The sequence below is a fragment of the Schistocerca piceifrons genome, chromosome 4 (assembly GCF_021461385.2).
Source record: "Schistocerca piceifrons isolate TAMUIC-IGC-003096 chromosome 4, iqSchPice1.1, whole genome shotgun sequence".
Lineage (NCBI taxonomy): Eukaryota > Metazoa > Arthropoda > Insecta > Orthoptera > Acrididae > Schistocerca > Schistocerca piceifrons.
Window position 1 is genome coordinate 59,949,643 of NC_060141.1, and position 13,531 is coordinate 59,963,173.

The window sequence follows — 13,531 nt, forward strand, 5'->3', positions numbered from 1 at the left end:
TCGACGTAAGAGATATAGGTCTATAGTTTTGCGCATCTGCTCGACGACCCTTCTTGAAGACTGGGACTATCTGTGCTCTTTTCCAATCATTTGGAACCCTCCGTTCCTCTAGAGACTTGCGGTACACGGCTGTTAGAAGGGGGGCAAGTTCTTTCGCGTACTCTGTGTAGAATCGAATTGGTATCCCGTCAGGTCCAGTGGACTTTCCTCTATTGAGTGATTCCAGTTGCTTTTCTATTCCTTGGACACTTATTTCGATGTCAGCCATTTTTTCGTTTGTGCGAGGATTTAGAGAAGGAACTGCAGTGCGGTCTTCCTCTGTGAAACAGCTTTGGAAAAAGGTGTTTAGTATTTCAGCTTTACGCGTGTCATCCTCTGTTTCAATGCCATCATCATCCCGTAGTGTCTGGATATGCTGTTTCGAGCCACTTACTGATTTAACGTAAGACCAGAACTTCCTAGGATTTTCTGTCAAGTCGGTACATAGAATTTTACTTTCGAATTCAATGAACGCTTCATGCATAGCCCTCCTTACGCTAACTTTGACATCGTTTAGCTTCTGTTTGTCTGAGAGGTTTTGGCTGCGTTTAAACTTGGAGTGGAGCTCTCTTTGCTTTCGCAGTAGTTTCCTAACTTTGTTGTTGTACCACGGTGGGTTTTTCCCGTCCCTCACAGTTTTACTCGGCACGTACCTGTCTAAAACGCATTTTACGATTGTCTTGAACTTTTTCCATAAACACTCAACATTGTCAGTGTCGGAACAGAAATTTTCGTTTTGATCTGTTAGGTAGTCTGAAATCTGCCTTCTATTACTCTTGCTAAACAGATAAACCTTCCTCCCTTTTTTTATATTCCTATTAACTTCCATATTCAGGGATGCTGCAACGGCCTTATGATCACTGATTCCCTGTTCTGTACATACAGATTCGAAAAGTTCGGGTCTGTTTGTTATCAGTAGGTCCAATATGTTATCTCCACGAGTCGGTTCTCTATTTAATTGCTCGAGGTAATTTTCGGATAGTGCACTCAGTATAATGTCACTCGATGCTCTGTCCCTACCACCCGTCCTAAACATCTGAGTGTCCCAGTCTATATCTGGTAAATTGAAATCTCCACCTAAGACTATAACATGCTGAGAAAATTTATGTGAAATGTATTCCAAATTTTCTCTCAGTTGTTCTGCCACTAATGCTGCTGAGTCGGGAGGTCGGTAAAAGGAGCCAATTATTAACCTAGTTCGGTTGTTTAGTGTAACCTCCACCCATAATAATTCACAGGAACTATCCACTTCTACTTCACTACAGGATAAACTACTACTAACAGCGATGAACACTCCACCACCGGTTGCATGCAATCTATCCTTTCTAAACACCGTCTGTACCTTTGTAAAAATTTCGGCAGAATTTATCTCTGGCTTAAGCCAGCTTTCTGTACCTATAACGATTTCAGCTTCGGTGCTTTCTATCAGCGCTTGAAGTTCCGGTACTTTACCAACGCAGCTTCGACAGTTGACAATTAGAATACCGATTGCTGCTTGTTCCCCGCATGTCCTGACTTTGCCCCGCACCCGTTGAGGCTGTTGCCCTTTCTGTACTTGCCCAAGGCCATCTAACCTAAAAAACCGCCCAGCCCACGCCACACAACCCCTGCTACCCGTGTAGCCACTTGTTGCGTGTAGTGGACTCCTGACCTATCCAGCGGAACCCGAAACCCCACCACCCTATGGCGCAAGTCGAGGAATCTGCAGCCCACACGGTCGCAGAACCGTCTCAGCCTCTGATTCAGACCCTCCACTCGGCTCTGTACCAAAGGTCCGCAGTCAGTCCTGTCGACGATGCTGCAGATGGTGAGCTCTGCTTTCATCCCGCTAGCGAGACTGGCAGTCTTCACCAAATCAGATAGCCGCCGGAAGCCAGAGACGATTTCCTCCGATCCATAGCGACACACATCATTGGTGCCGACATGAGCGACCACCTGCAGATGGGTGCACCCTGTACCCTTCATGGCATCCGGAAGGACCCTTTCCACATCTGGAATGACTCCCCCCGGTATGCACACGGAGTGCACATTGGTTTTCTTCCCCTCTCTTGCTGCCATTTCCCTAAGGGGCCCCATTACGCGCCATTGGTTCAGGAGGAACGTGAATTGGGTGTCCTCAGCCTCAGTCCAGGTTACAAATATGTCATCAGTTAATCCACACTAGGTGAGGGGTTTGAGATTTTAGGTGGTTAAGTAGTATTCCTCTAAACAGTCCATGAATACACTGGCACAGGATGGTGTCATCTGGGCGCCCATTGCTGTACCACTGATTTGTTTGTAAGTGATGCCTGCATAGGTGAAGCAATTGTGGATGAAGATGTAGTTGATCATTATGACTGGGAAGGAGGTTGTATGTTTTGTACGTTGAGTGTGAGTCAGGTGTTGGGAGTGTAGGCAATGGTAGGGGTGGGGGGAGAGGGAGAGGCCACTGCCTCTGGGCACTGAGGCCTGTCTGACTGTGTGCAACGTGATGTGGACAGCAATCGGCTGGCGTGGGTGCTAGGGGTAAGGAGGAGGCATGGAACAGGCAAGGTGCAATTTGGGGAAGACACTGCTAGCTGTGGGAGGGTGCAGGGACATCCCACAGCCCAGCACATTACTGATCACGTCAGATGCATTTGCAGTCAGGAAGGCCGCAGTGCCAGAAGACAGCAGGTGTGTGTGTGTGTGTGTGTGTGTGTGTGTGTGTGTGTGTGTGTGTGTGTGTGTGTGTGTTTCTATTTTGGAAGAAGGACTTTGTCGAAAAGCTTAATTATTTTAGCAGTCTTTTCCATTGTTTTGTTTGGGACTATCTGGTGGATAGTAATCTATCCTTTACACATTGTTAAGATTCCACCCAGAACTTTCCATTGTTTGATTTGTTTCACAGAGTTGTATTTACAGCAACATGTTGTAAACTACGATAATGACTGGACATTCAATTTTCCTATCGGGGTTTTCATAATTACAAACACTGACTTATCTTTTTAAAAAGAGTGGATGCATTTCATACATAAAATTACACTTTTTTCCCCACTACATTCCTAATCTAAAACATGATTCGGAATATTCTACACAAAAGAATTGTAATACCAGGTCAGTAACAACACAGTTTTGCTGACAAAAGGAGACACTATGACCCTTGTATAACCCTATCTTGCATACCGGTATGTACCGATTTTAGATGGTAACGAAGTTGCCACACAACAGTACCATGTGATTCTGCAGCAGTTCTGATGTTCCAGAACGAACTGAGTAATTATTATGTAATCTATAAAGTTTCCTCCCACATGTCATCTGTGTAACATACCATGCTTCATTATTTAATGAAAATTTTCCAGTTTCCCAATCTATTGGGACACCTAAATGTTTGTCCTCTGCCTTTCATATACGACACAAATAATGGACAAGTTGTCCCTTTCATCTTTTTCATTTTTAGCTTTATTGTGAATTGGCTTAGTAAATTCTAAGTAACTGTTACAGAAACAGTGTAGGTGTCAAACATACAAGTTGCCAGCACTGACAAACATTTGAGGGAGAGTTTGTCTTAACATTTACAACAAAATTAGTGACAGAATGCATTTAATGTTGTACTTTTAAGTTTTGGGGAGGCCTTTCTTATTAACTGATACAGAAATTAATTCTAACTAAACAGTGTATTTTGTCAATAACATAGTATGAAGGTTTTTAATGTGCACAGATAAAATGTTGCAAGACAAATAGTATACATGACTGTTTCCTACTGATATTTCTTTCACCAGGCAGCATTGCAACAAATTTTTGATAGGGAAAAAATGTAAGGAGGATTACAGTTTAACGTCTTCTTGACATCAAGGTGCTTGCATAAGAAGCTGTAGCTTTGGTGAACAAGTACAGGGTAAGGAATCAGCAGTGGCCTCACATAAAGAATCACACTGGTCAGTTATGAGACAAAATGGCTTATCAAAACTGACCTTCAGGTGAAATCTACAGAGCCACTGACATAAATAACAAGAACACACTACCCTGCTTTCAGAAGACTTCCCCAACATACCCCTTTCTCCTACCCACCAAAGGAATTATTAGAGCTGAAAGTTAGACAGTGTGTCTATTGGCAGTACTATACATTTCACCTCCTGCAGCTAGTAAGTACTGGCTAGCAATTCTATTTCACAACTTATTAAAGAATGGAAAGTCCAGAATGGAATAACAATATGGAAAGGACAGACTGCTACTCACTATGTAAATGATGCACTGAGTCGCAGATAGGTACAACGAAAAAACACACACACACACACACACACACACACACACACACACACACACACGGCCATTGTCTCAGAGCCCAACTATGCCTGCATCTAACAAACAAACAATCGCTGGGATGGGTGATGGGGGTAAGGAGGAGGAAGCAGAAGCATGAGGCGGAGGGAGAAGAATAGCAGGGTACAAATGCGGGGAAGATACTAGAGCAGCCTGGCGGAGTGTGCAGGGATTTGATGGGGAGAGGATAGGGCTGTTAGTTGCAATGTTGGGAGTCTGTGCTGAGGGAAAAGAGGGGGGGGGGGGGGGGGTAGAGGAGGAGGGAGAAGAGTGAGGAGAGAAGTAGAGAATGGGAAAGGACTTGTGCTTTAGCGGAGTAGAAGATATATGTAGTACTGGAGTGGAAGCAGGGAAGGGGATAGGTGGGTAGGAGACAGAGACTAACAAAGATACAGGCCAGAGGGGTTACAGGAATGAAGGATATGTTGTAGGGAGAGTTCTCACCTGCAACTGTGCAATTCAGAAAAGCTGATGTCAGCAGAAAAAATCCGGATGACACAGGATATATAGCAGTCACTAAAGTGAAGCATATCATGTTCAGAAACTGGGTGGTCTAGCTGTCTTTTGACCACAGTTTAGCGCTGGCCATCCATGCAGATGGACAAGTTGTTAGCTGTCACAATCACACAGAAAGTAGCATAGTGGGTGTAGCTAAAAAGATCACATGGCTGCTTTCACAGGTAGCCCTGCCTCTGATGGAATAGGAGATATCTGTGACAGGACTGGAGTAGCTGTAGTTGGAGTTGGAAGACATATGGGACAGGACTTTCATCTAGGTCTTCTGCACAGATATGAGACATGAGGCAACTGGTTGGCAGCAGAAGTGCAGTAGTTACAAACAAAATACTGCTTTCTACATGGCCATGACTACTAGCAAACTTTCTGCATGCATGAATGGCTGTCACCAAACTGTGGCTAAGGGACATCTGGAACATACAGTTGTTGAACATGCTACGCAATATGATGCACTTCACTTTGACTGTTACATAGCCCAGGCCATCTTGGTTATCCCTACCTACACCAGCTTTTCTGAATTGTACAGGTGGAAGCTCTCCGTACAACATATCCTTCATTCCTGTAACCCCTGTGGCCTATACCATTGTTGGTCGCAGTCTCCCACCCACCTATCCCCTTCCCTGTTCCCACTCCAGTACTACATATATATATGTCTTCAATCCAGCCAGTGCACCTGTAACTCTTTTCCCCTTCTTTACTTCTCTCTCTCTCTCTCTCTCTCTCTCTCTCTCTCTCTCTCTATCTATCTCTCTTTCGCAACCCCCACCCCCACCTCCTCCGCTCCCAGCACAGCCTCCCGACACTGCATCTGACAGCCCTATCCTGTTCCCACCAGGTCCCTGCATACTCCACCAGGCAGCAGCAGCCTATAACTTGCTATCTTTGCTCCTCCCCATCTCATAACTCCTCCTATTTCCACCACCCCTGTGTGTTTGCACAGGTACTGATAATGTGGGGAGTTCTCTAAAGAAATGTATTTAATATAAGATGACCTATTGTGAAGATGTTCTGGGAATGGTCTCAAGTACCGAGCGAGGTGGCGCAGTGGTTAGACACTGGACTCGCATTCGGGAGGACGATGGTTCAATACCGCGTCCGGCCATCCTGATTCAGGATTTCCATGATTTCCCTAAATCGCTTCAGGCAAATGCTGGGATGATTCCTTTGAAAGGGCACGGCCGACTTCCTTCCCTGTCCTTCCCTAATCCGATGAGACCGATGACCTCGATGTCTGGTCTCTTTCCGCAAAGAACCCAAGAACCCCAATGGTCTCAAGTAATATGCGAAACCGATGGCATAGTTGCTCTCTATTTCACCATGTACAACTTGAAATTTTCAAATATTTTAACAAATTTAACACCATACACAGAAAAATGTTTGTTACCTACTACTGACCCTCTTTGAACCACAAACAAATAGTTTATGCCACTAAAAATGACAACATATGGAAAATACTTTCCAATGCAACATCAGAATAAGACAAAGAAACTTCATCACTGGTTCATTTTTTTATATTTATGTGGAGACTTATTAATTAAAAAAAGGGGTATAAAGGTAAATTTGCACATGGAAGGTTAGGACAACTAAGGATCAAACAGGGCAAGAATGTCTGAAAAAACTGAAGAATCACTTGTTGATAAAATTATACTAATCCATATTTTTTTATATGTTCATCTGACACACTGCATTTTTTTCTGGTTAAATAATGTTTTCTTTTCATTGCTTTTAGTAAAACCCTTGTTCTGATAGTACTCTTGCATTTATGAGTGAGAAGTGTAATGTTTATTTAAAAAATAAGCTGACAGATATTATTTACCTGATGTTGTAAAAGCACTGTCACAAAATTTACAACGGTGAGGCTTAGTGCCAGTATGTGTATTGACATGGTTCTGAAGAGATGCTAAAGTTTTGAATCCTCTTTCACAAACACTGCACTTGTGTGGCCGTTCCTCAGAGTGTGACTTCATGTGGCGGGAAAGTAAGTATCTGAAACAGTATAAATTTGTCAGAAATTGCATCCCTCTTGTCTACTGCAGGTTACTTGTTGGAATATGACATTCTGAGGATAAAGTCTCACCTTTTTGGGCTTGTGTAATTGCAATAATTACACATATGAGCTTGTGTTACAGTCTGTGACTTCTTGGGCAAGATTTTAATAATCTTAGTTTTGTCGTCTTCATCACCTGACTCCTGAAATCAACAAAATTAATGTGAAACAGGGGTCCACAAATATTTTTTAGTGCTGAATGAACTAATTCAAAAGCACATACCATTGCAATCCCACCTTCTTCACCTTCGTCAAAGTCATAGACAGTAAGATCTTGGTCATCAGTTTTGTCATCCTTTTCATCAGGTTGCTGCACAATGAGAACATATGAGACCTCTCCTGGATTTGTATCTGATGGTACTATTGTGACTGTCTGATATGTATCTGTTGTGTTTAGAATCATACTAGTATCAGCTCCATTGGCAGTCACAGCCTAGAAAGATGTAATTTTGTCACTCAAATGCATCTCACAATTAATAAATTAATAAATAAATAAATAAAAATAAAGAAGACAAAACAATTTTGGGAAAAAACTTTTGAAATGTCCAAAATTACAAAGGAGGATGTAAAAATTCTTCTCAGTGATTTCAACGCACAAATTGGAAAAAGAGAGGAAAAATATATATTCAAAAAAACCCAATTGTTGTTGTTGTTGTTGTTGTTGTGGTCTTCAGTCCTGAGATTGGTTTGATGCAGCTCTCCATGCTACTCTATCCTGTGCAAGCTTCTTCACCTCCCAGTACCTACTGCAACCTACATCCTTCTGAATCTGCTTAGTGTATTCATCTCTTGGTCTCCCTCTACGATTTTTACCCACCACACTGCCCTCCAGTACTAAATTGGTGATCCCTTGATGCCTTAGTACATGTCCTACCAACCAAAAAACCCTATGAAACAAAAAACATGGCAATCTCCAATCCTTTAGGTAGCTGAATTTCAAATAGACCGTGCTGCAATCTCCTCTGATTTCCAAAGGGAAATAAATGACGTTCAGTTCCGCAGAGAGGAAAATGTAGATTCTGTCCACTATCTAACTGGAGTCAGAATTTAATTCACACCAAAAAGGGAAATGTTGAAAGAAAAGACCATTAATTCCCCAATTTGATATGAAAAAATTCAAGAATCAAAAATTACAGAAGCATGGGAAAAAAAAACAACCTACAAACAGCTGGAGAAATTTCCAAACAAAAATTATACAAATGGCAAGAGAACTGATCCCATTAAAGAAAAAAGTCCAAATTGTGATAACACAGTAAAAGAGAGACAACGAGCCTTCTTAAACTACGATTGGGACAAATCAGAAACCACCATAACAGAAATTTTTTGAAGTCAGAAAACAAACAGCTAAAATACTTTGACAAACTAAAAGAAAATATCTTAACGAACATTTAAAATTAGTCGAAGAAGACTTTAGGAACCACAAAACACACGACTTTCACAAAACATTTGCAAATCAAATCAAAGGATACACTCCATGAAACATCTGTTCCACGAAACAAGACGGAAAACTGAGACTAACTAACAAAGAAAATTGTCAAGACTTAGCCAAATATTTCCAAAAACTTCTAAAGTGCTCACAGCCAAGTACGAGATTCCCCAGATTAAAACATGATTACAACCAGAACAAACCAATGAAAGCTCAACTGAGTCCAAATTCCTTAAAAGAAATCACTCAAGTCACCCAAAAAATTTGGCAGCCAGAAAATATTCCAGACGATTGGAAATGTTCACTTGCAAAAAGGGAGAGAGATCAGATGTAAACAAGTACAGAGGCATTTCACTTTTGCTGGTCACTTACAAAATTCTATTCATCTGTGTCCTAAGGAGGGCACAAGAACATCTAGAACATACAATTTCAAATACCAAGCAGGCTTTCGACCAAACAGATCATGCCCAGAACAGAACTTTAATCTTAAAACTATTTTAAAAATTAAACCAATCACACCGAAACCAATAGTCTGCAAAAGAAGCATATGATTCTATAAACAAACAATCTCTATGCAATATTCTAAAAGAATGAGAACCATACATCCAAACTTGAAATCTGATTGAACACATACTGACAGAAACCAAATCAAAAATTAAATTTATAGATGAAATTTCAGAACCATTTTTAGAACAGCAGTAAGACAGGAAATGGGATCTCACCTCTACAATTAAGCATAGTTTTAGACAAAGGAATGAAAGAATGGGAAATGGAACTAAGAAAACAAAACTTTTGGAAGCCAATCAAACTAGGAAGAGGTCAAGGAAAATTGAACATTCCATATTTAGGGTTTTCAGATGACTAAGTGATTCTAACTGACAGTAAAGGAACAGCAGCAAAACAAATCAAGACCCTCAAAGAAAGTGCAGAGAAGGCTTGCCTGCAAATCACTTTTGAGAAGACTGAATTCATGTGTTCCAAGTTGGATATCTGGAAACTTAAAACAAATTATAGTGAAATCAACAGAATGAAATACTAAGTATCTTGATGAAATTATTGAACCAACAGGTCTAGATATTAGAAAAATTCTGGGATCACGATAGACACAAGATTGATACAGTCTGCAAACCTTCGAGACAACACAAAAAATATCAAACATTGAAATTGATATCAGAAAGAGACGAATAAAGTTCTATGGACACCTAGACAGATTACCTGGAAACAGACTAACAAAACGTCAATTGGACTATGTGACATCACTTAAAGCATCAATACCCTGGGTAACTGAAGTTAAGAAGGATTTGACAAAAACAAAAATTGACGTAAAAAACTCATCTGACATGAATACATTCAGAAGTGAAATTGAAGAGTGGAAGTTTACTCCAGAGACGGAACCAAAACCATACTGACCAGTGGACCAGAGAAGGAACAAAAGAAGTCTTTTGGGGAGAAAATGAAGAAACACTGAAAAAATAATAAGAACCCTAAGAAAGACTGAAAATTACCTGCTTATTATTATTATTATTATTATTACACTGTTATAATTGGAACAGTGTGTGATACAAACTATGACTTTCAAAACAAAGGGCTCATGGTTACTAACACTAAACTAAGTAAATAAATAGGAAATAATCCTAAATTCCTTAATTTTCAACAAATTAGAAACAATGTGGTAAACTTGTCACTCATGCTGACACTTTAGAAAATGAGACAAAAAGTTGCCATGACATTCCTCTGGAAAGTCAATTACTCATTGCTATAAAATTCTGAAATTTACTATACAAGACTGTGGAAAAATAAAAGTTCACTGTAAGCAGTATTGGAATTCGGAATACTAATCGTCTTGTGAAATATAAAACTTGCCCAGTGTACAGATTGTTCCATGAAAGGTTGGGCAAACTACCAGATGTCAATAACTTGCTGACATGATATTACAGGCTTTCCTGGCAAATCAACAGTTTCTATTGCTCTCAGATGTCCAGACAGGTTCAGTTGTTTATGTAACACACAATATGTCAACAGCTTACCTTGCCGCACCTTCAAGTGATACCTGTAGAATGAATGTCTTTGCTACATCTTGCCCTCTTTATACTCTTATTGCTACCCACCCCTTCCCTCACTACCCAATCACATGGTGCATCAGGCGGAGTGATGGGGGAATGCGATTGTCATGTACTGGATATGAGATTCAGCCCCTCAGTGCTTATGAGGCCCCCGCAGGGTGCGGAAGTTGCTCTTGGCTGATGTTGTGACTCTAGTCGGCTGAGTGCTGATACCGTGCTTTACTGAGAGTGTACCTACTGATCAGGTCACTCACATTGCAACATCCACACTTACACACTTAGAATACAGACCCAAGACAATGAGGTCTGCCATAACACTATTGCAACTGCAGATTTTGTTGGTTGTTCAAGTTTAGAGCATCTCCTGTGCTCCTTCTACCTTTCTTTGACTGTCTGCACAGTCCACCTGATGTATGCGTTTCTGCCTTTGCATTTATGGACCGGAAGTCATCCTTCACTGTCCCTAACAGAGTACGCTTTTTGAGGGTAGACAGAAAACACATCTGATGTTACACTGAATCAAGATTCTGGTGATATTGTTTGATACTTTATCGGTGTATGACAAATACGCCACTGTCGTGCTCCTCGTCGTTTTCTATTTGCTGGGCCTGTGTCTTCTGTCTGGAAGCACATCTGATTTGTCTTCCCCCACATTCATTTTCTTGAATAAGCTGTTAAGGTGGCTGTGCAGCCTTGGTAGGCTTTCTTTATCCTTCATTGCATGGACAGATGATGGCAGCTGGAGGCATGGAAATACAAATCAGTGTCGGTGGTTTTCCAGTACATACTGTGTACTATACAATTGTGCACTTTATGCCTGACTAGGGCATCCAGAAAAGGGTGTTCATCATTCCATTCCTCCTGCATAGCAAATTTGATCTTGTGGCACAGAGACTTCAGATCTTGGAGAAACCCTGGAAGCCTTTCACTTCCATGTGGCCATACAACAAATGTGTCATCAATATACCTGAAAAAGGATGTCATCTTCAATGTAGCTTTTTCCAGAGCTTTCTCTTCAAAATCCTCCATGAATAACTTTGCCACAACCAGTCACAGAGGGCATATCAAGGCGATGCCTCCGTTTGTTCATAATAGTTAACACCAATGAGAAAGAATGTAGATATGAGGGTGAATTTGAGGAAGTTAGTCATTGCTGAGGCAATTGGCAACTGCCACTATGGTGAAAAGGGAAACCACATCAAAGCCCACTATAAGGCGCTGGTTACAAAGGTGTAGAGCATACATTTACCAATGTAGGGGCTTAACGCTGCTGTCACCTGTTTGGCTGGCTGGTAGGTAGCTTAATTCTTACCAGGTAGATGAAGCTAAATTAATGCTAGCTAAAACTATTTAACTTCCTTTAAAGACATCGGATGTTGGATGCCAGGATGTGTACCTTTTATAAGAGAATAAACTGAGTGCTAACATGAGGAGGATCACAATGATGTAGGTGAGAAGGACAGCAAAAACAGTAATGCAAACAGGCCCAACCAAGTGCAGAGTAACCATTCATTTGCTCTGCTGTTTCCTATTATTAATGTCATAGTTCTCTCCTCAGTGACTTAAGGAATGGCTTTTTCTCTTTAACTGTTGAAGTGGAACAATTCTATTATTTGCCTTTAATTCTGTTCTGTTGTACCTACACTGTCTGAAGGTGACATCATCAACCCATTAAGTGTTCAGTTTCATAACCTTCTCTTAAATGAAGTAATCATTTGTTCTGGAAACCATTATTTTTTCACAGTTTGTTTATGTGCAAAATTTTTCTGATGCCCAGAAGCAAAAACTTTTTCTATCTTTATCTAAATACAATAACTTGATTTTCATTTGTCTGAATGTTTGTAGCCAGGAAATCCAATATCTGATCTGACTGCCAATTCGTTCCAGCTCATTTAGCATTACCTGGGGAGCACGTGTAATATTTCACTATGTCCTTACCCTTCACATTTAAAACACAGTGGTTTAATGTCAAATCCTGCTGGGAGGGGTTCAGTCTTGACATCAAGGGCCATGAGGTACTTGACCTTGAAGATTTCTTCTACCTTCTTCAAACTAGCCACATCTTCCGATGGATCTACAGCCAGAATAAACAGTGGTGGTTTCTCCTTATTTGTTTGACTGTGAAGTCTTGCCATGGCATTAAATCTGAAGTTTAACAGAACTTGATGCACTGTTTTCACATTGAATATCCATTTTAGTCCACATAGCAGGGCCTTAACTCCTGGCATTGTATTCTGAAGAACTGTTCTAATTGGTTCTTCAATGGGGTACTCCTTCATCTTCTTCCTCACAGTGTCCTGGTCATTCAAAGTGTGGTATCATTCTCCATCGGTGTCATCTCGGGCTGGTATTGAAGTTCACCAGTCAAATCATTGTAGGTCTCTATCCAGTTGTTTCCAGCTTAATGGATGAACCTCAGATATTGCTCACAATATGGAACTCTTTCTTCATTTTGTTATTGTCTTCTCTGAGGCCCTGCCTCACCCCGTTTCTCGCTGGTGGACATTTCTGGCCATACTGTCATCTTATTCTGTTTATTGTGGTTGATCTTTCCTGTGCTACATGCTAATTTAACATTCACAATTTGCTTCCACTGTTAGAAAATCAAAAACAAAAACTTGTTATTCAGAACAGCAAACATGGCAATTCTGTTATTTAGCAGGCAGCACACAACTGAAGAGAAGCTGTAAAATACTCTCCCTGCAAAACAGAACACCACGCAGGTGCTTGCACGATGACCCTTCTAACAGCCATGTACCGCAAGCCTCTAGAGGAATGGAAGGTTCCAAATGATTGGAAAAAGAGCACAGGTAGTTCCAGTTTTCAAGAAGGGTCTTCGAGCAGATACGCAAAACTATAGGCCTAGATCTCTGACATAGATCTGTTGTAGAATTTTAGAACATGTATTTTGCTCATGTATCATGTCATTTCTGGAAACCCAGAATCTACTCTGCAGGAATCAACATGGACTCTGGAAACAGCGATCGTGTGAGACCCAGCTCGCTTTATTTGTTCATGACACCCAGAAAATATTAGATACAGGCTCCCAGGTAGATGCCATTTTCCTTGACTTCTGGAAGGTGTTCAATACAGTTCCACACTGTCGCCTGATAAACAAAGTAAGAGCCTATGGAATATCAGCCCAGCTGTGTGGCTGGA

At 41.0% G+C, this 13,531-nt stretch overlaps 1 protein-coding gene across 9 annotated transcripts in view; it reads right to left on the reverse strand.

Moving 5' to 3' along the window:
* Positions 1–13,531, reverse strand: part of LOC124796383 (transcriptional repressor CTCFL) — a 149,483-nt gene that overhangs the window by 110,016 nt on the left and 25,936 nt on the right. For all 9 annotated transcript variants that reach the window (XM_047260550.1, XM_047260549.1, XM_047260545.1 and 6 more), the window contains 3 exons: positions 7,107–7,316; positions 6,914–7,026; positions 6,653–6,822 (listed from right to left, as the gene is read on the reverse strand). In XM_047260550.1, the coding sequence (XP_047116506.1) occupies positions 6,653–6,822; positions 6,914–7,026; positions 7,107–7,316 (493 nt within the window). The remainder of the gene's footprint in view (positions 1–6,652; positions 6,823–6,913; positions 7,027–7,106; positions 7,317–13,531) is intronic.